Source organism: Festucalex cinctus, chromosome 8, assembly GCF_051991245.1.
Source record: "Festucalex cinctus isolate MCC-2025b chromosome 8, RoL_Fcin_1.0, whole genome shotgun sequence".
NCBI lineage: Eukaryota > Metazoa > Chordata > Actinopteri > Syngnathiformes > Syngnathidae > Festucalex > Festucalex cinctus.
In genome coordinates, this window is record NC_135418.1 from 22,985,509 (window position 1) to 23,011,014 (window position 25,506).

At 39.4% G+C, this 25,506-nt stretch overlaps 5 protein-coding genes across 15 annotated transcripts in view; 2 read left to right on the plus strand and 3 right to left on the minus strand.

Annotated features, from left to right (window-relative positions):
- Nucleotides 1-214: 214 nt before the first annotated feature.
- Nucleotides 215-981, plus strand: tcta (T cell leukemia translocation altered). Its single transcript, XM_077530296.1, has 3 exons — nt 215-571; nt 658-709; nt 795-981. Exons 1-3 carry the CDS (start codon nt 361-363, stop codon nt 835-837), a joined length of 306 nt encoding a protein of 101 aa, XP_077386422.1. The 5' UTR covers nt 215-360; the 3' UTR covers nt 838-981.
- Nucleotides 982-1,705: 724 nt separating this feature from the next.
- glyctk (glycerate kinase) lies at nt 1,706-9,935 on the minus strand. 4 transcript variants are annotated; one of them, XM_077530445.1, is made up of 7 exons: nt 8,945-9,935; nt 7,116-7,180; nt 6,978-7,032; nt 5,949-6,321; nt 4,314-4,465; nt 4,021-4,196; nt 1,706-3,131 (listed from the first exon to the last, which is right to left on the minus strand). In XM_077530445.1, the coding sequence occupies exons 4-7, from the start codon at nt 6,299-6,301 to the stop codon at nt 2,253-2,255; spliced, it is 1,560 nt and encodes a 519-aa protein (XP_077386571.1). In that variant the 5' UTR covers nt 6,302-6,321; nt 6,978-7,032; nt 7,116-7,180; nt 8,945-9,935; the 3' UTR covers nt 1,706-2,252. The 4 variants fall into 4 exon arrangements, with proteins under 4 accessions (XP_077386571.1, XP_077386570.1, XP_077386569.1 ...); XM_077530444.1 differs by having other exon boundaries at nt 6,978-7,059; XM_077530443.1 differs by lacking the exon at nt 6,978-7,032.
- Nucleotides 9,936-10,328: 393 nt separating this feature from the next.
- On the minus strand, nt 10,329-14,749 carry LOC144024277 (PRELI domain containing protein 3B-like). 2 transcript variants are annotated; one of them, XM_077530457.1, is made up of 6 exons: nt 14,505-14,749; nt 12,954-13,122; nt 12,293-12,382; nt 12,012-12,082; nt 11,824-11,926; nt 10,329-11,575 (listed from the first exon to the last, which is right to left on the minus strand). In XM_077530457.1, the coding sequence occupies exons 1-6, from the start codon at nt 14,534-14,536 to the stop codon at nt 11,456-11,458; spliced, it is 585 nt and encodes a 194-aa protein (XP_077386583.1). In that variant the 5' UTR covers nt 14,537-14,749; the 3' UTR covers nt 10,329-11,455. The 2 variants fall into 2 exon arrangements, with proteins under 2 accessions (XP_077386583.1, XP_077386582.1); XM_077530456.1 differs by lacking the exon at nt 14,505-14,749 and adding an exon at nt 14,033-14,419.
- LOC144024275 (guanine nucleotide-binding protein G(s) subunit alpha-like) overlaps nt 14,398-25,506 on the plus strand; it is a 35,496-nt gene continuing 24,387 nt past the window's right edge. Inside the window, exons 1-7 of one of the 6 annotated variants that reach the window (XM_077530454.1) lie at nt 14,398-14,860; nt 15,858-15,967; nt 16,150-16,205; nt 17,765-18,524; nt 19,854-20,001; nt 20,058-20,207; nt 23,629-23,747. The gene's annotated coding sequence lies outside the window, so the exon portion shown is untranslated. Of the gene's footprint in view, nt 14,861-15,857; nt 15,968-16,149; nt 16,206-17,126; nt 20,002-20,057; nt 20,208-23,628; nt 23,748-25,506 lie in introns of those variants that run through there. The other 5 variants (XM_077530453.1, XM_077530451.1, XM_077530450.1 and 2 more) reach the window with 5 other exon arrangements.
- LOC144024274 (tubulin beta-6 chain) lies at nt 16,333-21,465 on the minus strand. Of its 2 annotated transcripts, none has more exons than XM_077530447.1 (4): nt 21,368-21,465; nt 20,038-20,146; nt 19,859-19,969; nt 16,333-19,116 (listed from the first exon to the last, which is right to left on the minus strand). In XM_077530447.1, the coding sequence occupies exons 1-4, from the start codon at nt 21,422-21,424 to the stop codon at nt 17,960-17,962; spliced, it is 1,434 nt and encodes a 477-aa protein (XP_077386573.1). In that variant the 5' UTR covers nt 21,425-21,465; the 3' UTR covers nt 16,333-17,959. The 2 variants fall into 2 exon arrangements, with proteins under 2 accessions (XP_077386573.1, XP_077386574.1); XM_077530448.1 differs by lacking the exon at nt 21,368-21,465 and adding an exon at nt 20,221-20,368.

A 25,506-nucleotide genomic window follows, 5' to 3' on the forward strand; every position in this document is an offset into this window, starting at 1 on the left:
CTTACGTCAAATCCTATCCAGTATCCACCACGGTAAGTACGCAACGTAAAAGACGTAATAGTCTCTTTCAAAGAAAAATGTATTTACATTCTCAGCAAAAATGTACTAAACATGTTTGAGAATCTTTCTACAATGTGAGGAAAGCAACATGATATGAGAAATAATTCTGGAATAATTCATTTACATTATAGGTAAATATTATTTGGGGCGGGGATACGACTCCGTCACTTCGTATCACTCATCTCTCTTCCGGAGCGTAGCTTCCGTCGCTCAGGCGATTGTTGTTCTACGGAGCGAGCGATGTTCGACAAAAATACTTTCTCTATTTACTCGACCAAGGCTGGAAAGTAATTTGGTGTTATGGAGGAGCCTTGGGACTTTGAGTTTCTGTCCCGTATCGCCGACAGCTGCTTGTCGTTTCTGTCCGAATTCGTGGAGGACTGGCTCGCCAACGACTTGAGAGTCTCCATATTCAAAATCCTCCTGAGTTGGTTGATTTTCAGTCTCCTAGCTATTCACTTCGCTTGGAAGGTTTACGGGAACACGGTGAACGACATGTATTATCGGCAGGGTGAGTATTTGTGTTTCTGCACATCTCCCATCTGGTTGCTAACGTTAGCGGTGTTAGCTAACTTGATGACTTGCTGTTGCGTTCAGGAAGCGGACAGAACGGGGGAACACCTGACACAACACCTGGCGTCGGCAGATGGTATGTATCCGAGTCCTCACACTATTATCATTTCTCTATGTTGTCGTTTTTTGTGGAGCCTAATGTTAATCTGTAATTTTTGCAGGGGTGGCACAGCGGGGGAACCATTCAAGTCTCATAGGGATTAGCTGGACATCTAAAACTCCCAGGGACATGAATGCACCTTCAAATTCTGACCTTTTTTTTTTTATATATTAAGGGTGTATCATCAGTTCATATAAGCAGGACATGCTACTGGAAAACAGGATTGTAAATACAAAATTGATTGAAAATGTGTCTGTGATTCTTTGTAGTATCTCAACTCACTCTTTAGTAAAACCAGTCTCCTGTAGATTTTGCAGTTCCATCCATCCATATGGGGTGGGGCGCTGGAGCCTATCACAGCTGGCGTCGGCCAGTAGGCGGGGTACACCCTGAACTGGTTATCGCAGCTTTGTAGAGATGTGAGCCAATATTAAGCAGGAGTGAATGGAAGCCCTGCTTTCCTAAAATGATAATCAAACTTTAGATGCCATGATTCACTCACAGATGGTCTTAGTAAACAATCTTCTATTAGGGTCACCCATTAAATAACCAAATACCACCTGAAAATACATCGCTCTATACGTACCACCATCTTGACCAACATTAAAATGCAGCATCGTGTGTTTATTTCAAAAAAACAAAAACATTTTTATGTGTAATACTGTAAGTCACTGCATCATTGTGCATCTCAAACATAAAAGTATTATAATTCCATTAATAGAATGTATTGCACATAAGTTTAAACTCTACCTCAATAAAATAAAAGCATACAGTAAATACAATGAACCCTAACAGGCATTGAACTATTGCACACTTTCAAATAGAGCCTTATTATTATCCCCCACTTTGAATAAAAACCGTGACATACTTCATGTAAAACGATCCTGTCGTTTTTTCTTTGGTAAACATTCTCAAACCTGTTTGACGATATTTAAAAAGACATGAGAGCTGACATGCAAAAGCATCCAGAGATATAATAAAAACTGTTTATTCAAATTTAGAGCACAGTAGATAGCGCAACGGTAAATATTTAAAATGAAGGAAATCAACAGAATAAAAAAACTTAACGGAACCTTATTACAATAATAAGATATACTGTATGACCTGTGGAGGTAGATGGCTGTGCATCATCTTTCGTGGCAAAAGATGCCCCAAAATGTTTGAGTGCTTCTGATGTTGCACACAAATACAATATGATTTTGATTTTTAAAAGACATGCATGGATTGAGCATGTAAGTTAACTTATTGTTACATGTTAATATTTGAAATATAAATACAAAAATAGTATTGATAAACAGTAAAACAGAGGGTCCCTTTTATTGAATACTTTCACTTAAAATTTCAATAGACCTACATACTCTCAGTGAACTTTTTCAAAGAATACCAACTTACTCTTTGATATAATGTTACTTCATTTGTGAGCGTAAAATGCAGAGAACATCGCAACATTGATGAATTGTTCGATAACCTCCAAGAATGGCAAAGGTTCACTGTAGTGGATTCAGCTCAAGTTATCCCTTCAGTCCTCTTTGGCACTACTTGGAATTAGCAGGATGTGCACATCCATGACATTAGTGCAGGTCAAACCTGGGACAACTAAGTTGCGTCCACCAGAGAGACGTGAAAAAAAAGTAAAGGAATCGTTGTTTTTAAGGAAGCTGACCACGTCCAGATCTTGTTTTTGGGCGTTTCCGTACAAGCTCGCATCCGTGACGGCACCCGCCGCCTCGGTGGGCCCGTCCTGACCGTCGGTCCCGCCACTTAGGAAGACGGGACTGTCTAGCGGGGGCTGAAAGCCTCTCAGCTCCAGTCCGACTCTCATAGCCAGCTCCTGGTTGCGACCCCCACGACCTTCACCCGAAAGCTCCACGGTGGGCTCGCCTCCCGCCAGCACGCACGTGGCGCCCCGTCCCTGCGAACGGGCCTGGTCCAAACTCTGCATGACGCGATAAAGGTCTCCGGTCTCCACTCCCACCTCCAGTCCCAGTTTCAGCACCTCTGCGGCGAGCTCCGACGAATTTTCCTGACATGAGCAGGCAAAGCGGGCCAGAAGGCCGTAAAGACGGGACACTGACCTCACGTCACCACACACTCCCGGTGATAGCACAATTGGGTGGAAACCCAGCTCAAGCGCCCGGCGGCTCGCATGCTGGAGGGCAACGCTGTTGGAGCCGATCACCACATTGAGAACATGCCCTTCCTCTTCTGTTTCAGTTTCTTGATACGGACGAAGTCTACCCAGAACTTCCTTCACAGAGGCAGGGGCAGAGTCCAGCAAGCCGTATTGCTCAAGGACCGCCAGCACCTCCTCACGACATACCGGACCTCGCACTGTGGGGCCGCTTGCTATCAGGTCCAGCGGATCACCAATCACGTCTGACAGAATCAACGCCACCACCTGGACAGAACAGTGCACGCTGAAAGATACCACAAAAATGAAAAAAAAAAAAAACACACAACAACACAAGCCTTTTATTCATATATATATATATATATATATATATATTTTTTTTAAACTCACTGAAATGAAACATCCATTTTCTTGACCGCTTATTCCTCACAAGGGTCGCAGGGAAATGAAACACGGGGATCTTTATTTTTATTAATTACCTAAATAAAACTAATAAAATCAGTCATCTTTTCAAATACTAGTAAAATAATTTTTTATACCCATGGTATAAAAAGACAAATATACTAATCGAAAAAATTAAAAGCATGCACCTCCGCATTTTGAGAGCTTTTTATTAACATATACTGTACTTTTTTTTTTTTTTTTATAAAAAGAGAAATTGAACTAAAATTCTCTTCTTATAGAAAAGATGTATTAAATAAAACACCTTAAGTTCTATAATGAAAGTTACCATTTTCTAGTGTTTTCTAGTGTCTTTTATAACAACAAATAAATTCAAAGGCCTTTTGGATAAAAACGAAAAATCACACTCAATGAATGAACATGAAATGCAATCAAATATTCTTGTTTTTGGATGAAAAGAAAACTCACTAAACTGAAAAGCATTGTACCGGTACATTACTTCCAAAATTTTGTCAGTGTTTCTCTCAATTTGGCAAACAAAACAGTTGGAGAGGTGTTCTTTTTATTAGAGAACATTTTTTAATACCCAAATGTGTTTGTATATAGCCTGAAAGCAGGATGTGGTCAATGAGTGATAATAATGTTAATTTATTATTTGTTAATTTAGTTAAGCTAATTACAATCCCTTAAAGGGATCTCCTTTAAAAAACAACAACAACAACAAAAAACAGTCTAAGTAAAAGCATAAATTAACCTGAGCAGGGTGAGCGCACTGTGCAAGTCCTCCGCCTTTTAACACGGATAAGGCGCGCCGCACCGTGTTGAGCTCCTGAATGGTGGCGCCGGCGGCTGCCAATTTGCGTGTGACATCCAGTTTCTCTTGCAGCGTTATTGGCGAGATGGGTGTGGGTAGCAACGCAGAGCCCCCACCTACATTTCAACAACAGTGACAGTAGGTGTTCAGTGGTTTAGCCAATAAATATTATGTATAGCTTATATGTATATAACTACAATATAGGATATACGAGTTGTAACTTGTTACCGTACCTGAAATCAGCACGAGAAGCAGGTCTTTCTCCGTCAGTGCGCTTGCTAGCCGAGCGATGCATTCTGCCGCCTTCTGCGAGTCGGCGTCGGGCAGGTTGTGTTGCGCACCCTCCATGACTTGGATACAGCTTCTTTCCTTTAACAGCAAGTGGCTACAGTGACAAATGTCATTAGACCAGGTGCCTCCACAGGTGTGTCAATGTCAGTCAAGAAAAAAAAAAGTAACAATAAAAAAAAAAGAAAATATAAATTTATTTAATTCTCACAAATTATTATTACTGATTGTTAATATTTTTATTATTATTATTATTATTATCAACATATAAATCAACACACAACTTTATTTTTATAATCTTATAACATTATTGTAAGTTAATTTTTTCTACCAAATCTATGAGATTATATCACAAAAAAATAATTTGTGAGAAACGTATGATTTTTTTTTTTTACTCATAGACTTTATTTCGCCTTTTTCCGTGTAATCTCATCGTTTGACCTTATTATCATTAAATACATCTTTTTTTTCTCTTAATACGACACCTTCAGCTTTCATGGAATCTCGTCTTTTGACCTCATCCTCATTAAATACATCTTATTTTTCTCATAATACGACAGATTCATCCTCAACTTTATACTTTTAATCTAACAATTTTTTATGAACTCATTCACGCACAGCCATTTTAACTGAATTTTGAAAGGCCCACAGAATTTTGTGTTCTATTGCTATAAACACATGGAACCCACTAAAACAGGGGTGGCGAGATCCGGTCCTCGAGGGCCGCAGTCCTGCAGGTTTTGCAGGATATTTCCCTTCTTCAAAACAGCTGATTCATGATCAGCTCATCAGCAAGCTCTGCAGAAGCCTGATAACGAGCCTGTTAACTGGAATCAGCTGCACTTCGAGTAGGGAAATCTATAAAATCTGCAGGACTCCGGCCCTCAAGGACTGCAGTTTGCCACCCCTGCATTAAAAGAAAGATTAGAGAGTCTTCTTTCATCAGGGGAAAAAAGTATATTTCTATCTTTCTGTTTTGCAGCAATTATACATTCCAGTATAGCTACGTTTAATAATTATTCACAAATCTGTTTATAACAGTGGGGAAAGGAGCCTTTTGCAGGGTCTGGTTGATCTCTTATACTCTGCTGCCACCTGCTGGCCGTTTTTGTAGTAACTAACATTGCTTCAAGCATTCTCTTCAGTTCAGAGGCTGCATTAAAGCCTTCTGTATGCTCTAGTATAGAAAAAAAAAATTAAATACGTCTTTGGGAGCATGGCAATATTTAAAATAGAACGTTTTTATACGTTTTGGGGAGCAAATGAGTTAATATTCTGTAAGAAATAATTTGTTTTCAAGCAATATTACAGTGCCTTATAGAAAGTTCTGAAATTGTCAATTTACTTTTCCAGCGATACTCTAAAATCATGACTTCTTTCTTGTACCTACAAATCATCCAACATTATTAAAACAAATTCCGACATGTTTGTGTTTATGACTTTATCATAAAATTGAACTTATTAATTGTAATGTTAATGTTAATGTAACTTAATTTTTGTAAAATGATCACTTCTTGTAAAATCATTATTCTATATAATAGTAATAATTTAAAGTTTTCCATCTTGTTGCTTTAGCTTACTGTTTGCCATGCTGCCGTAATGTCTGCTGAATGCCATGCGGCACGCTGATGACTCCTCCCACCAAGTGGTCTCCCAGAATCCTCTCGGCTTCGGTGGCCATGCCCAGCACCGCTTTTCCAAAGCCGACCACGTGCACATTGTTTCTCAGTGTGAACTTGCGACCGCCGCTACCGCCAACAACCACCACGGAGTCGCCTTGCCGTTCCAAACTCTGCCGAATGGCGATATCCGGCTGCACGGCTTCCACCGCCGCCGCAAACACCTCGCGCGCCCGAAAGTCTAGTGACATTTTCCTCCTCCCCAGGAGAGCCAGGAATGGTTGAGGTCGGATCAGGGAGAGAACGCGTGCCATGAACACCTTAAAGATATTGTCTGAAAATGGGAGAAAAAAAAATAAAGCAAAACTTTTCAGTGGTTCTCAAGTGCCCCTTTTGCATTATACCAGTTCGCTTTTCCGTTACAGTTTAAAGTAGCGCTAGACCGACATTGGGCATTTTGACAAATATCGGCATCAGCCTTTTTTTCGAAATTTGACAGCCGATTAAAGGTAAATCTAAAACCATTTTAAACTCAGGGAACTATTTATTTAAATTTTCAGTCAACTTTATGAGATGCTGCTGACCCTGGGAACCTTTTTGTTTATGTTTAACATTATTAGAACAAAGAAATTTGAAAGTTTCAAGATTTCAGGTATTTTTAACTTTTGGCATTAGATTAAAAAAAAAGAAAAGTTCAATAAACATTACAAAGTAAAGCTTGCCATTTGTATATTTTTTTCCCGCCTTTTTACTGAAAACTAATATCTGCTTCAAATATTGGTTAAGGTTTTTGTGCAGAATATGTCAAACATAAAGATTTACATATTGAACCGAAAATGAGACAAGTGTAAAATATTGACACAATGCAAGTTTGTCATGAAAAAAAACGCTTCAAAGAAAGTCAATAAACTTTTATGGGCTGGCTTTCTCAAGTTGCCAGTCGTTAAAAGTCGATTGATGTTTTACATATGGAAGCCGACTGAGACTTACCTGCAAGAATGCTCAAATGGAAGCCTCGTTTGTGTGTTCCAGCTCAGCAAGCGAGCTAGTGTTTCAAAAGTCAGACTCACAACTAAAAAAAAAAAAAACAGTTGTGTATCGTGCGTGTAATGATTGACTTGGACTTACCACATGACCTGACAACATTGCCTCCCCTGCAACTGCACACATCACTTCATTTGTCCCACTGCAGACTGCACATAACACACACAAAAACACACATAGATACGTTTATACAGTACCAAGAGTCATTAGACTGGTAGCATTTGCTTGACAAGTTGTATTTCAAATTCAGCAGGTGTGGCTTAACCATTGTTGACACAGTGGATGTAAGGAGTCAACAAACTCCAAACAGGTTTCCGTGGAATTTAAAAATAAGATAATTTCGAAACTTGTTCGACCAATATTTTTTGGGGGGTTTTATTTTATTTTGTGCAATAATTCAGAAAGGGAAAGTGAAAATGTGAAAATAACACCCTCTTCTAACTGAGACGTTGCCAAATTCAGCACCATTAAACTAACTACTATTTAGAACAACACATAATAATGTTATTTTATGTATTTATTTTCAATTAAATAGTTCAGATTATAAGTAGCATTGATGTTAAAAAGAGGTTTGAAATATTTATCTTGGTCTTTTTATAAGACAAAAACCTTACATTTGAACAAGGGTGTGCAGAATCTTTATATCTACTGTGAACATGCAAGCACAAGTATGTAAAAGAGAAGAGCAGTTTTTAGAAATGAAGTTGTTTAATTGGTAACATCTGATCCCCAAGTTGCACTTTTAATGATGCAGTGACTACTTCACCATTGTTGATATAGTCTGAGTTGTATTGCATCACTCACTTAATAGACTTTATTCTTTTAAAATGTGGACACATTTGCTTGTAATCCTAGATTTTGCCATAAAGTAAATGAATTTTTGAAGTGTGATTTAATTCTTGTAAAATATAAAATCTATAACAAAGCCTTTTTTATAATCTCGTAATGTGTCACTATTACAACACTTTTGCAAATTTTGGACATTTTTCATTGTCATTGATTCATAATTTTTGTAATTTCATAATGGATTTTATACTCTTGTAAAATTATGACTCTTTTGTTACCAAAATGTATGACTTTCTCATAGTTGTACAATTTTATTCTTAAAAAGAAAAAAAAGAAAAAGTGACTTGTTTCTCAAATTACGTTCTGACAAAATTCCAATTTTGACTTTATTTTTGTAATATTATTACTTTTTTAGGAAATCATCTTGTCATGTTCCAGATTTATCGGTTTAAAATTGCAACTTTGTTCTGTTAATATCCGATTAGACTTTTTTGTTTCTTGCAATCTTACGTTTATGCTCAGCAAATTATTACTATATATTGATAAGATGTGAAAAAGCAACAAAATAAATACATGCTTCAACAAATACCTGCTTGAGTTCAGCTTGAAGTAATGTCTTAATGTTTGTGTCTTCATTCAATCTTGGTGGTATAGAAAGTCATCATTAAATATATAGTGGGATATATATTTTAATCATAATAAATCGGAATTTACGTGATTCTTTTTTTTTACTAAGTCTATTAAACTCGTTTGACGACCTGACCAATTATTACCATGGTAACCACAAGTTGAAGGAGAGTCATAGCGTGAGAGAGAGAGAGAGAGAGAGAGAGAGAGAGAGAGAGAGAGAGAGAGAGAGAGAGAGAGAGAGAGAGAGAGAGAGAGAGAGAGAGAGAGAGAGAAATAAGACAGACCGTGAATGGCAAAGCATAATTTACAAGATTTTTAAACAGATATTTATTTATATTTATGTATTGTTACTTTAATTAGTTATTTGAGATAGGTTCACGTAACACGACTCGATTTGGAATGACCGCGTTAAACCAGAACAACAAACTGTACAGTTATCTTTGTCTACATTTGCCTCAAACTAGGAGAATCCACGTGGGTTATATTCGACTTCCCACCTTCCTCGAATGCAGCATCAGAGTATCTTCAGTAATTGATGTTGTTTTCTCTCCAACACTTCTAATCAAATGTCGACGCCTGGTCAGTGGTCACTGCACACGTCTAACCGGTCTCGTGACCCCGGGTTTTCACCGGATGCGGTTGCGGTGCGGTGCGTCTTGACTGCGTGCTCCGGACGGGTCAATTTTTTTGTCAATCCACACCGGCTCCGCACAGCTGCGGTCCGGCAGCTCCGTCGCCGCCCACTTCCCAACGTGTCTCGCGGGACCGCGCGCGCGCGATCATGTGGCATTTCACAACGACAAACATACAGAAAGTCTGTGCTCAACAGAGAAGCAGAAAGAGAGGTGGACTTCTTTTGATTTAACCTTTTCTTCTTCTTCTGCTATGAGATTCCATGCAGCATCCTTTTTTTGTTGTCCTTGTAAAGTATATTAATAACGAGAGTCGGGTCAGTGCGGTCCACTCTTTATTTCTGTCTTCCGCGTCCGGCTGCCGCTCAGTACGGCAAGCGAGACGGGCACAACAAGCAATCGCGAACATCAAACTCACAATACATTACAGTCCTTATAAAAAGGATGTGCCGTGTCATATATTATTTTGTGGTTTTCCACCTCCAATATAAACCTCTCCTCGTCCATGTTCGCTGGTGTCTAAACCGTGAATGAGCACATGGCCCGGCGACGCCCACGTCACGTTTTGCTGAAAAACTTGCGAAATAGGAGCTGGCGAGTGTTTTATTCTGAAAGGTAACCGGAAATTTATTTTGAAACTGCCTCGGTCTTCCTGTCCCGCTCGATGTGTTTTGTGCTAGCTTGCCATTTGCCGGAGGCCTACCGCTGCGGCGTCCGGCAAAAATAGAAAATAGGTCTATCCTTGCGGAAGGCTTGCGGCACGCCGCGGGCCTTCCGCAGTCGACACGCAACGCACCCGCAAGCGGTGTAAACTGCACCATTCGAATGAATGGAATCTAATTGCTTGCGTCGCCGGAACACACCGCAACCGCAACCGGTGAAAACCCGGGGTGACTCGTCTGCTTCTTTCGTTATATTGGTCAGCAAAGCAGCGCAGAGGCGTTTTACCGCCACCTGCAGGCATTGGATGGAACGCACAAGAATTAATGGCGAACTAACTACTTATCAATAAACATTCAGAAATATTAATATTTAAAGAATGTTGCTGTAATATTTTTATTTCCATAAAAGCAGTCAATTTGTTTGTAACAATGTATATTGAAACAGTGAACCGAATACTTCTGTGAAATTTTAATAATTTAGATTATTTTAATCAGTAAGGCAAATTCTGAGCTGAAAACTTGAAAGTTCATGTCAGTATGGCGATTAATAAAAAATAAATACAGAAATAAAAGCGTTGACAAGGCACTTTTACAAAGTCATCAAAATGCTTTTATTAGCACATTCTCGGAGTTGGCATGACAACTTATTTTGCAGAGGAACAAGTTACTATTTTCAACTTGCTTCATTTTAAAAGTCTGTATTTTGAATAAATGTGTTACATTCAAAAAAATACTTAAAAAACTCCACACTGTCCATCACAACAGTATGAAAACCTTCGTGAATGGTCAGTTCCATCTGCTGCTTCAAAAATGTGCAGCTTAGTTGGAAGTGCAAATGGAGAATGACTGCAGCCTGTTTATGCATGGAAAGACAATAAAGCCAACCATCAAAACACCATCACTTCAAAAGGTAACTTGATCCCTTCATACAACTTAAATACATGACTATTCATAAAATAACACCTAATAAATTACAAGCTTATTTACTGATGCCTAGTACAGAATGTTATAAATGAGGTCTCAGCAGATTGTTGAAGATGCAACTCCAACACCAAAAAAAAAAAAATAAAAATAAAATGTGCCGTTGACTGTGTCCTCAGACACACAAAAACCACTTCAATGTATACAACCACTCTCAAATGAAAGTACTTCCATGTATAGAACCATTTCCTTGTATGGATGCTTTTGTAATGCGATGACAATGCATCCCTTTGTGCGCTCAACTGTTTTTCATGCCACTATTGGCACATTTGCTTGACACGTGCCATGTTTGCGCCAGACAACAACACTGGCTATGGTGCTTTTCTAAGGCTGGATTTCCACTACAGGTTCAAGTAGCCAGTTTGAAAATTAATGACTATATCTGATTTCTTTTCTTTCTTTCTTTTAAACTAATTCCAGGTTTGTTTTCAGTGACACATATCTGATTTGGCTGTCTTTACACTGATGGAAGACATAAAACAAGACGAATTTATCCGATCCAATGTTTGTTCTTTTTATGCTGTCACGACGTATATCCCAATTGTGCCACTTGAGAGCAAAAAAAAACATAAATGTGTCACTTGAACCATGTAGTGTAAATTCTGCCGAAAAGTTTGGCACTTTTTTTTTTCTTACCCCCTCCCTGCTTGCTTCTTTGCACCAGGCGGTGTCAAAGAGTATAATGGGGGCATGTGGACACTCTGCTTGGAAAAAAAAAAAAGAAAAAAGGAGGTCATTTGTCAGTGACAGCGGCGGCGGCCATGGGAGTTCGCATCGTCCCGCGTGCCGTTGCTGCCAACTCCTCGATTTCTGTGTTGAGCCGCCGGATCACCCACTCGACCGCTTCACGACCCTAGAGAGAGAGAAAATGCGGAACGTGAGAGAAAGCCTGCAGAGGTAAGTCAATCATCAAGTAACCCATTTTATTGATTAGTTTGAGTTTGTCTGATTTTGTTTTTTGCAGTTCCATAGCTCAAAGTGTTTTAGGTTCATTGAAGGCTCAAAACTGTCCATAAGTGGACAGTGCAAGTGTAAATGCTTGTTTGTGTTGTGTCATCAAACAATAGTCAGTATGAACATCACATGTCGTCGATCTCTTACCTTTCCAGCATTGGTTGAGATGGCGCTTGCGAGAATGCCCTCCAGATAGCTGCTTAGACTTACTCCTTTTACAGAGATGATAGCTTCTTGTGTCAAGATTGTTCTACGATGAAGATTAAAAAAAAAAAAAAAAAAAGTTATAAATTGTAATTTTTCTATGTTGGATCAGTGTATCTCTATGAACTTACTTTCTAGAATCCTCTGGGTGGGGTTTATACGTTAACTTCTCATCTACCGACACCAAGTTGGTGAAAGTAATCTGCGGAGTGGGGAGAGATCACAAAGTTGTCAGACGACTCTCAAAATAGGACAGAACAAAAGGTCATTAGAACACCACGTTACAATCATTAAAAAGTGCCTCGACAAGGCGTGTCAACAACTGCCAACATCTGTATTTGTAAAGGCAGTTAAAAACAAAATCAGATCATTCTCATTGCTAGGCAAACAACCTAAACTATTAAATACTCACATTTGTAGACTGAAGTTCCAAACTCTTTTCTTGCGGGTCCACAATGGAGTGCTCTTGAATGTACGTGCATGTTCGCGTGTTGCCAATAATCTGAGAACAAATGAAAAGACAGAGTTCTGAATAGGCGAGTCGAGATTCAAACTCAGACCTCTTGACTGTGAAGCAGAACTTCCAACCATTAGAAAAATTGGTAATAAGGAGCATCAAAGGGAAAACAAAAACAAAAACAAAAACACTTAGCGCACAAAGGTTCCCCACCAAATACTAAAAGATGAACGGTTAAGAACGTCAAACAGTTTACACATTTCGTTTGCTGGCACAGTGTGCATCATTGACTGAAAGAAGGATATTAATAGACGTGATCGCAGACGGTGAGTACATCCTGTTGGGCAGTGTGTGTTCGGACCGCAAAGCCGCGCAACACAGTAGCTAGCTTTAGCTAGTTGTCCTTACAGAGGTCACGGGGGAGGGGGGGTTCTGCGACACAGGAGTACCAACGAATTTAGCATTCCCGTGAGCCCTCGTTTTAACTCATAATGTTACATCACATGCAGTCACGGCTTGTAGCATAAATTACCATGCATCAGTCAGTGAGCCGCACCAACTCTTCAGTCCAAAGACAGGAGTAGCATTTAGGAGTACGTTGGTTTTAGATACTCACAGACTTGACGATGGAGGGAAGACCCCACTCAGTGCTGAGAAGCCTTTTGCTGTGAAGGCGCCCCTGCTTGTCGATGGTCCGGTGCAAAACGTCCACCCCGAACACGCTGGGATTCATCGGGTTGGGATATTTTTGCATAGCTGCCTTGGTCACCGTCTCCCAAGGGTGACTGTTGGAGGGAAATAAACAGTCAAGGCCACATTCAAAATGAATGAAAATATCCACACAAATATTGGTTTACATTTGATTATTTTATATTTATGGAATGCAATAGAATGGACTATAAGTGTTTTTTATTCAAGTATTTAATGACATTCAATGTTACAAACAGTGCACAACATTACCTAGTTCCACGCAAGTGAAGAAAATACTTGAATTGGGGCCTACGGAGCTAACGGTTGTGGTTTGAGGTCCAATAAATATATTACTATATATAGGGCTGCACGAAATTGGAAAAACATGCGATATGCGATGTACTTGCTGAACATAGCGATATCGATATTATTGCGATATTTAACATGTACCTAAAGAAATTACATTTTTATTATCTAATGAAAGAAAAATATTTTTCATGCGGCAAAATAAGCAACCTTAATGTAATCTTAGTTAATTAATTGTAATTATGTCTTAATAATTTTCAACTATTGGATGGCGATGCACATTTAAGTTAGCATCTGACTGGTCAAATTCATATAAAAAGCATAAAATTCCATATAAAACTTATTACATGCGTTTGCGATATGCATATTGCAAGGGCCAATATCGATATTTTTTCGATATATTGTGCAGCCCTAACTATATATACTATATGCATCTGGCCCAACAAACTCAATCATGTTAAAAAAAATGTAAAGATGTTTTTTTTTTTTTTTTTTTACATTTATGATGGAGTAGTTAGTTACTAATTTAATTACTTTTTGGGGGGATGTAACTGGTAACTTCAACTAACTACTTTTCTGGAGTAATTTTCCCAAGATTGTTTGCTACTGCTTTAAAGTGGTTAACCGTTAATTATACGAAGTTGCTAAGTTGGCAACATTGCCTGTGCTCTGATTATGAGAGTGCATATCCTCGCTCACCTGCAAGTAGTTTCAAAAGGTTTGGGAACTCCTGACATAGGGGAAATGGAGTCGAACAAAAGGGTCCTTTCGGACAAAACGTCTGCTGCCTAGTGGCTACACACAAGGTCATTAGTGTCTCGTTTCCATGGAGACGCGTGCACGCGCTCCGACAGCGATTTGGTAGTGACGTCACGGAGCCGGAGAGAGGGAAAAAGTAGGGGAAAGGTTACCCAACGGCACGGGCCGCTTATGCAATAAGAACGCCGCTGATTTCATATACACGCGCGTTTTAGCATTGTTTAACGCTCTACGCCTAACTGACTAGGTATGATATCATTCTTGACCGTTCAAGCCAACGGACATGACGACAAAAGAAAAGTCTATTGCTAGCATGCTAGCTCGGAAGCATTTGAAGCTACTCTCATTAAACACCCGGATGTTCTGCTTTATGACTATCGCTTACACGACAAATTGTGGCATCGGGACTCACTTGAATATATGTTCCGATGTCCAGATCTTCATAGTACGGCGGAGATGAATGGATGGATAGGGGGAATTCGCCGGCGTGATCAGTCACACACTGAAGCCGGCCGACGTGTGTAAGATGCCGGGATGAAGTTGAGACAATCGAGTCCCTCCTCCTCCGCTTCTGCTCTCGCTCAGTGGAGCTGTCATGTGACTGAGATGACGCACTTCCTGCTGAGCAGCATGCATCACTACGCGTGATTGGACTGCTGTCAGTCACTCGGGGCAGCGCGTGCTCGTGCAGACAGCTGATAGTGTATTAAAATAGCGCTGCCTGACATAACAGGAGGGCGTTTTTATAAAAGCCACGTGTACAATAGGGTGGGTAAAAATAGGGTCACACTATACTGTTATATATGTTTAGTTACACTTTTGTTTCCTTTCCTAAGTACTTCCTTTCTTTCTTGATGACCTTCCTCTGTTCCCTTTATTTTCTTCTTTCCTTCTTTCCTTCCTTCCTAACTTACTTCCTTCCTTCCTTGCTTCACTTAAAGGTAATTTTCTACCTTCCTTTCACTCCTTCCTCAATACTTTCAGTTTACCTGCTTCCTGCTTTTCTTAGCTCTTTCCTCGCACCCTTTCTTCTGACATTCCTTCCTAACCCTCCTTCCATTCTTCTTTTCCTCCCTTTCTTCACTCAAACCAGCTTTTATTGTGTCCTTCCTTTCCTTCCTTCCACCTCAGCCCTGCTTTTCCATCCTTTCTTTGTCGCCCCCCCTGCTTCCTCTCAGACCTGCTTGTTTTTTTGTTCTTCCTTCCTTTTTGTAAAACTTTTGTTTTTTGTTTGTTTTTCTCAAATCTCAAATCATTTGCCTGTTAAAATACGCACGTTAAATTGAAATGCAGAACCTACTTTTGGCCTACTCTGAATGATGTCAAAATAATAACATGCTTTTTGTGTTCTGTTAGTGAGTGTTGTGCAAATAACCTTCAGTGTTACGCAATTGTCCCTCATGAAAGGTTGAAAGTTCCGTGCGACCTTGGAAGAACGAGGACAGAGTTTAGGCTGCTGACTGCACAGTGTCAACAGCAGGGATCATATAGTGTATTATAAAAATGTTTGTATGGTTTCAATTCATTTATTCTTCTGTGTTTTACAGTGACTGTTCTGATTCTTTCGCACAAAATTTTAATTTTATTCTAACATTGCCGACTTTTTTCATGTGAAATTATGACTTTAAACCAGGGGAAGTCAATCCAAAATTTGTCCTTATATGTTTTATGCAGCCCAATGAATTTAAACATGCTATTCTGGCTAATATAACGTTTGTGGAATATGAATTAAGAAGAAAAATCCACCTGTTTTTATCCATCTCAGGGGGTGGCCATTTTTCCACTTGCTGTCGACTGAAGATGACATCACAGTTGCTCAGGGCTCAGATCTATGGCTCAAATAATGACCAATCACGACTCAGCTTCAGATAACAGGTCAGAATAAGCAAAAATGATATTTTATTCTCGAAACATGGTAAATTGGTAAAATGGTACCTTGCAACAATGTTCCTGTAACATTACAACTTTATTTACATATTTTATATGAAAACAATAATGAGAATATCCCGTGGCTGTTGGACATTTTGTGTAAAATTTAGTAATACAGATTTCCATAGAGTTGGCCGTTGTCCTTGTCAGAGGACTGGAAAAGTGGAATTACTTATCTTTCCAGGTATTCTTCCTTCCAATCCTTGTAACTAATTAAGCTAAACTTATTAATTGTGTATTTTATTTTTGGGTGAAAATTAATTTGTATTCATAATTTTTAGCCTGTTGGTCACAAACCACAATGAGATACATGAGTGTAGATAACTTTATTTCTGTACTTATCACATTGCACAGACACTCAAGGCAGTAAAATGTGTAATCTCAAAGTCTCAGGCCGGTCACAGTGGGAGGAAACAGAGTGACAGCCAAGCACACTTTATCAGCGTCAGTACAGTGAGTCCATCACTCACTTAGAGTCAAGTCAAGTTAAAATCCTCTACAAAATAGTTTTAAGTATAGCTGTATATGTAAACGATTAGGGCCACGCGTGAAAGAGACAAAATGAAAAATTTACTATAAAGTTGTTTAAGGAAAAAAAATGTACAAGTTGTAACATTAATAACAAAGTAATCATTTTTCACCCAAAATTGTAATACTACGTGAAAAAACAAATGTGCTATAAGATGAGGACCGTTAAGGTTTCATTAAGTTACTGCAGAGGAAGTCGTTACATTATGGGAATAAAGTTGTAATTTTTGTCAAGCTTCTATTGGCATTCACTGGCAAATCAGAAGTATTTTATTATTTTCTATCAGCCATTTAAATGATTGAATATTACATTTATGTATTCTGGCATGATGACTTTATTATTTCATCTTTTTTCTTTTCTTCTTCTTTGCAACTAAAGTCTCACAACTTCACGTTTTCGTAACATTAAGAATTAAATATCGAAACATTCAGACTTCTTTTAACTGTATTCTCACAACTTTATGTAATTATTTTCATAACTTGGTCCTCGTAACATTCTGACTTTTATCGAGTAACATTTAGACTTAAAATCATCACAACTTTATTGTCATAATTTTACGACATTATTCCCGTAACTTTGTGACTTCATTCTCAGAATTTTAAGACTTTACAGTATTTTCATCACTTAACTTTATTCCCGTAACATTCTGACTTTTACCGAGTAACATTTGCACTTTATTCATGTAACATTGCAACTTTATTCTCGAAATTCTACAACTTTTGTTCTCTTACCATTCTGACTTTCATCTACCAACATTTGGACTTTATTCTCGTAGCAATACAACCTTTTTTTTCTCATAACGTTGCAATTTTATTTATGAAATAAATTTATAAAGTGGCAATGTTGTGGTTGCTATTTGTCAACTGTGGGCATGTGAAGCCCTTTGAGACTTTTGTGTGATTAAGGGCTATCTATATAAATAAACCTGACTTGACTTGACTTAACTTGGTTAGGTTGACGTTTTCCTCAACTTTTGCATAATGTCATTGTAAACACTTTGCAGGAACTAATCACAAAGCAAATTAAATACAAATGTATTAATTAATACGGAAACAGTGAAGCTTTTGTACAAAGTATCCCTCCCTGAAGTCTATACAGGGCCAAAGGGACGTCCATCCATCCATTTAACAACAACCTTTCAAAATTATATTCACACCAATTCACAATTTAGAAACTTCAACGAATGTAACATGCATGTTTTTTTTTGCATGTAGGAGGAAGTCAAAGTACTCTGAGAAAAGCCACACAAGTACATAAGAGTCTCAGAGCTGGGATTCAAACCCACAACCTTAGAATTGTGAGGCCACTCTATTGACAAAACATTCTATTTCAATAAATCACACCTGCAATCAAAACGAGTACAGGTAAAGTACAATTGTTTAAATATTCCGAAGCACCATTTCCTCAGGTCAAGGTATGTCCTCTTCCACAGTTTCTCTCCTCGATTCCGTCACCGTTTCCTTCGCAACTTCAATCCGAGACTGAATCTTTGTGGCTGTAGATCTCACAGGCGGCTCTTGCTCCTCTTCATCCTCCAATTCGGACTCCATGTCGGCAGTGGCGTCTTGGTACTGCTGGTACTCGGACACCAGGTCGTTGAGGTTGCCCTCGGCTTCCGTGAACTCCATCTCGTCCATGCCCTCGCCCGTGTACCAGTGGAGAAAGGCCTTGCGCCTGAACATCAGCGCGAACTGATCGCCCACTCGGCGGAATATTTCCTGAATGGCCGTGTTGTTGCCGATGAAGGTCGAGGCGAGCTTGAGGCCTCGAGGCGGGACGTCGCACACGGCAACCTTGACGTTGTGCGGGATCCAGTCCACAAAATGGTTGCTGTTCTTCTGCTGGATGGCCAGCATTTGCTCGTCCACCTGCTTGGTGGACATCCTACCGCGGAAGACGCCGGCGACCGTGAGGTAGCGGCCCCGTCTGGGGTCGCAGGCCGTCATCATGTTACGGGCGTCGAACATCTGCTGGGTGAGCTCGGGTACGGTAAGGGCGCGGTACTGCTGACTTCCGCGGGCGGTGAGTGGGGCGAAACCGGGCATGAAGAAGTGGAGGCGGGGGAAAGGCACCATGTTGACCGCCAGCTTCCTCAGGTCGGCGTTGAGCTGGCCGGGGAATCTCAGGGAGGTGGTGACGCCGCTCATGGTCATGGACACCAAGTGGTTGAGGTCCCCGTACGTGGGCGTGGTGAGCTTGAGTGTACGGAAGCAGATGTCGTAGAGCGCCTCGTTGTCAATGCAGAAGGTCTCGTCTGTGCTCTCCAGGAGCTGGTGCACCGACAGGGTAGCGTTGTAGGGCTCCACCACCGTGTCGGAGACTTTCGGCGAGGGCATGACACTGAAGCTGGTCATGATCCGGTCGGGGTACTCCTCTCGGATCTTGTTGATCATGAGGGTCCCCATGCCGGAACCCGTTCCCCCGCCGAGGGAATGAACCATCTGGAAGCCCTGCAGGCAGTCGCAGCTCTCGCTTTCGTTCCTCACCCGGTCCATCACCTGTTCTATCAGCTCCGCCCCCTCCGTGTAGTGGCCCTTTGCCCAGTTGTTGCCAGCACCTGAGTTGCCTGGATTGACAAAATGAAGGCAAATGTTGGAGACAAACGAAAAAAAAAATAGTGTTTGTGTTTGTTCATATTTTATTAACTATCTACATGTTGTCTGTGATTGGCTGGCAACCAGTTCAGGGTGTACACCGCCTACTGCCCAAAGCCAGCTGGGATAGGCTCCAGCACCCCCATGACCCTTGTGAAGAGCAAGACAATGGCAATTATGGATGCTAACCGTTAGCAACCACCCCCCCACCCCCAACACACACACACAATATCGTGATAATTATCGGATCGTGACCTTCATATCGTGATAATATCGTACCGTGTGATGTTTGTATATCGTTACATCCCTAATAATAGATAGATAGATAACTAGATAACTTGAAATAAATAACTTTAATTGGAAGTAGAATTAACTGCTTGAAGCATTTTTTTTTTTTGATGAATTGTTCACTATTTGCCAAACTGCTGCTTTTTGGGAATTCATTTTGAGTTCACAAATTAAAGTATATGCGTTGCTTTTACAACTACAACTGTCGATGCTAACCATTAGCATTAGCCTGTCAATGGCCTTTTCTATTATATGCTAGCATAAAGCTAACACAACATTATAGATACATAATATGTAATTCTCTTTGTTTTATGTTCAGTTTGACAGTAAACGTCAACTGGAAGTGGCTCGATACCTGGTATTGGTACTCGCCTATCCTACTCAATGCACCACTGTATTCATAATATTTTTGCATACACAGCTCACCATGAATGAAGTTGTCCGGCCTAAAGAGAGCACCGATGCGACTCCCTCTGATGGCGTCCATGGTTCCAGGTTCCAGGTCAACCAGCAGGGACCGAGGCACATATTTACCACCTGGACATGGAATAGAGACTCATTTGTCATCGGTAAGTCCATTATGGACTCTTTTGATGAGGCCTTACCGTGTGCTTCATTGAAGTAGACGTTGACTCTGTCCAGTTGGACTCTGCTGTCGCCCTCATAGATGCCCGTCTTGCCGATTCCGTGTTCCTCGCTGATCACTTCCCAAAACTGAGAGGGAAAATGCATTATTGAAGATCATTATAGTGATTCCATCAGCTTGACCATATGAGTGAGTGCCTTACTTTTTTTTTTTTTTCATTTTAAACATGCCCTTGTAATGTGTCCGTGTGATAAAGTTCTAATTTACAACACATTAAGACAACCTAATGTGGCAAGCACACTTGAGTGACATATCATCTGTATGTGTCGCTTATTATCGCCTTCTTCCTCTTTCTTGTTTTGCGTTGGCCACGATAAAACAGAATGACCCGCCCTCACCAGTCTCACCCTTATCTCCTCCCAGAATGCCCGACAGAAAACACCCACATCACTCACTGTTATTGGCACTGTGGTACAACACTTTGAGTCGGAGTATCATAGTATTGCAGAATGTTGGTTAAGAACCAGAATGGCCAAAACTCCCAATGTAAATGTAACGGGCATTACATTCATTTTACCTATATTTTACTGATTTATTTATTTTTTGTTTTTTTACAAATATATATTCAGATTATTTGAATTTTCTTGTAAATGTGCATAAAATGAGAAAATATGCATTAAATATTTTTGGGTTCAAAACCAAATTCAAAATGAAACATGTTAACTAAAAAAAAAACACACAAAAAAACTAAAATCACGCCAAAACATATGTAAGAAAAAAAATATGAATTATGTAATCATCATTTTGCTATTAAGTCAAGCATAGTACTCAACTCAACTATATTTGTGGAGCACTTTAAAACAATCTTCTCTAAATGCAGTGCTGTAAATAGGGTTAAAACTATTCATACAATAACAAAAAAATAACATAAAAGAATAACATATAATAGTAAACACCATAAAACACCGAAAAAGATGTGTAGTCTCATGTTGAGTCAAAAGTCATAGAATAAAAATTTCTTTAGCACAATTTTATTCTTGAGTTAACTGTCTGAAAATAACATTAATTGTAATAAAAATAATAATAATAAAATGCAAACTAGAACATAATGCATATATTGTGAAAAAATATAGTTAAATTGTTTTTGGTTAAAATTCATTCAATCTTAAACTAAACTAAACTTTTTAATGCAAATTATTTAATCACTGTAATTGTTATTAAATAGGACAGAGTAGCAATGATATTACAACAATAACCTCAGAATAATATAATTGGCCAGATGTGGTCAGAGATTCATTGTTCACTCACTATACCGCACAGTGTATCATTCAACCATTCAGTTTAATTACCTTTGAGCCGATTTGGTTGCCACATTGTCCAATTTGCAGATGTACAATTTCACGCATGATGACGCAGGCATCAACTGCAGTTGGTTAAGCGGGTGGGTGCATCTGATATGCTGGAGGGCTCCCAACTGGTTATATGTACTCACTAGTGATGTCATCCCTGAGGTCAAGGAGGGAGGGAAATGAATGACGCGGGGGACACCCCACTCGTTGCTTCTATTTCAGATGTAGACAATGTGAATTTCTGATATACTGTGAACTAAAGCGTTATCGGTATTCCTCTTTAAGTCAAATAAACCATTTTTTGGTCACATTATCCTCACTTTGAGGCAGAGGAGAAAGCACAAGTAGTGTTTTTAGGCTTCCTGCTGACACAAACATAACATTAGGCCAATCTTCATTACATGGCATTTTTAAAGGTTGAGTCAGCAGTTTTGCTTTATTTTAGATGTGTTATACTCTTACACATTTATGACAGTTTGGAATGGTAAAATATTATTTAAAACCTGGCCTAAACAGTAAGAATGCAGATTACTCATTCATTCATTTTCTGAACCGCTTTTCCTCACTATGGTTGTCACGTCGTGCGTGGGTCAGTGAAGTTAAGACCATTTAACTTTCAAGTTTTTAGAATGTATATGTTAAAGTTGTGAATGAAGGAAAGTTTTCACCTATAATATGGTGACTATTAAAAACATGTATTCCCCCCCGCCCCCCTTTGGTTTTCTTACCAAACAACCCTCAGCTGTTCTGTGGTACTCAATATGTGTTCTTCAGCCATAAGATAACATTTTGCCACCTCACTGAGTTGAATCACGACTCCCTCAAATGTCTACAGGGGGCGCTCATTCGCCAGCTCGGCTGCACTGCTCGTCTACACTGACCTTTATGTGTTTTGCCCCGAGCTCCTTCCTGTTACCTCCCGATACATTTTTGTGTGTCTGTGTGCGTGTGCTAGTGTAACTATCTTTGTCTGTTTGGAAAACTCATGTGTGGTGCAAACATTCTGCATGCACCCAAGTGAATGTTAGCTAGCAAATACTTAGGGAAAAGTTCAAAAAGAGGATGAATCATAGAACATGAAATGGAACTCAACTGTGACCACAGTTAAGATTAGGCTCAGTACATGATTAAAATAATTAATGTCACAATGCTTAAAAACAATTCTTGCAATACAGAGAGAAGACCAATAGGTGGCAGTATTACCCCGCAAACACCTTCTTGTTCTGTCCTCGAATCTGTCAGGCTCAAATGCTATTTAGTTACAGTGGTTATTACGGTATTGTCTTTATAAATGTACGGCAGTTAAGAATGCTATTATGTAACTTAAAGGAGGCATATTATTTACAGTTTTCACAATTTCAAACAGTTCCCAGGTTAGCCTACGTAAATAAACAATCAAAAAATACATTGGGGAACAAATCTCGTAGCACTCTAAAAGTCCGGCTGCAAATAAATGGCGCTTTCGTAAAGCCGCCACTAATTTAATTCAACCATCCCCATGGAATCAACGCCCATACATATGCATTTTCACTTGTGGAAGCAACACTTCATCTCTCAGCCACTGAATTCCCCTCTGTCATCAACGTCTATTAGTGTAGTGGTGCAAACTCCTGGATTGTGTTTGGTTAAAAATTATATTGAACACCTACCAAAACAAAGAGTAGATCTTCATCTTTTCACCAGAAAAAAAAAAAAAAAAGTATTTTTCTACATTTTTGCATTATACAATGTGTTGGGTTGACCCTCCCAAAAAACGTTTCAGACCAAAACCTTTCAACATTCACTCATCTCATGAACTGCATCCTCATACTAGAGTGTTTAGGTGAAGTGCCTAAACAAGGAACTCAAATGGATGAATGGATATATGACACATGCAGTTTGACTAAAATCACAACCTGACCCACTTTTCAAAAATACAAGTCATGCACCTCTTGCTTCTATTCGCTTTTATGAAATCAAAGCGGGGAAACCCATGCATGTGGTTGCAACGCTGCAAAAATGAATTCCCGCTCTATCAAGCCAAGAACTCGATTCATTTTCAGGACTGTTGGTCGCAAGGTGATCGAGAGGTGTAATAGAAGTTGAGTATTTCACGTACATGACGAATCTAATAGATTATTTTTTATGCAATAAAATAACATTGAAAATTGAAGTACATATATATATATATATATATATATATATATATATATATATACATACATACACACACACACACATACGAGTGGCCAGTTATTGATTGATATATTGTGTCTGGACAGGTTGACAAGAGGAGGACTTCAAAAGAGGGCTCGCCTCCCCTTGTGGACCTCCAGCTCAATGACACTCAGGGCAATCATGTGATTCGAACCCTGCTTCATTCCAGATGTGTCAAGTCAAAGTAAGACAAAAACTGGAAACAGTGTAAGCGTCACTTCAAAACAAAAGCGCATGCCATAAATCAAGCACAGCCAGGACTTTGGATACTAAATTCTGGATACTATTCTAAAAATAGAAGTACAGATACATATTGCGTAAACAAAAAATATTCTGGTAAAACTAAGACTGATTCAGCATCTCGTATTGAGAAGAAGATAAAAATCAATGGACACAGGAATGACACAAAACATAAAAAAAATTCTACTTATCCATCCATTTTCTTGACCTCACAAGGGTCGCGGGGGGTGCTGGCGCCTATCTCAGCTGGCTCTGGGCAGTAGGCGGGGGACACCCTGGACTGGTTGCCAACCAATCGCAGGGCACACAGAGACAAACAACCATCCACACTCACACCTAGGGACAATTCGGAGCGCCCAATTAACCTGCCATGCATGTCTTTGGAATGTGGGAGGAGACCGGAGTACCCGGAGAAGACCCACGCGGGCACGGGGAGAACATGCAAACTCCACCCAGGAAGGTCCGAGCCTGGACTCGAACCGGAGACCTCAGAACTGGGAAGCGGACGTGCTAACCACTCGGCTACCGTGCCGCCCCAAAATTCTACTTATCTTAAGATAATAAAAAAAAAAGAAAAAAAAAAAGCTTTTTTTCTTTTTTTTAATTAATTTTTTATTATTTTTTTAATTAGAATTTTAAAAATGCTACAAATTGGTTATTTTATGGGCTATTATATCTTCCTTCTATGAATTCTCATCCATGCTGTCCCTGTTTGTTTCTCCCACAAATCACCAAAAATAATTTCTATCAAAAAAAAATCAATCAAGATCACCACGGGTAATTTTACTTCTGTTTATTTATTTATTTATCTTGCGGTGGTATAAAAAGTAGGTATTTATTTTAGGGTAAGTAAGAAGTATTTGTAGGAAGTAAACGTAATAAGTCATCAGAAAAAAATAAATACTCAAGTAAAATACAGCTCTGACAAATAGTGTAATTCCCACCACAGTCACATATGCATCAAATGTTTTTTTTGGTCCATGTCACTATCAGGGCTGTACAAAATTCAGAATTGAAAATGACCCCTAAATTCCAGTTCAATTCTTGAATTTGAAATGGCAAACAGGAAGCAGAATTGCATTTCAAATTTGAATTGCAGGAAGTAGAATTGAAATTCATGAAGCAAAATTAAAGTGTGTTTAGTAATGAAGCTTTACAGCTAGTATATAAGCATATATACATCAATTCATTATTTAAGGACTTTACGTACACAATACTTAATTATAGTAAATAGTAAAGTGATTATTTTATTTTTTTGTGTTTGTTTAACTAGTTCATAGATGTGAATGTGCTGTACAGTACATACGGTACAGTATGTGCCCTGCCGTTGACTGGCAACCAGTAGAGTGGCACCCCGCCTCTCGCCCCAAAAAGTCTCCTGGGAAAGGCTGCAGCTCACCAGTGACCCTAAATGAGGACGGGAGCTATAGAAAATGGATGAATGGGTACATCGCTCATCTGTGGCTTCATTTTGACTAAAATCACAACCTGACCCACATTTCAAAAATATGCGACATTATCCTCAACTTCCTGTTGGTTGGGAACTTTGTCCAATACTTGTGGTTTGCACGAGCCCTTGCGCCCTGTTTTTCATGGTGAATTCTCAAAATGAAACTTTGATGTGTCTTCAATTTACCGATATGCATGATTTTGGAAAAGTAGAAAGAAGCCAAAGAAGCCCCATGCAAGCAAATAGGAAAGCT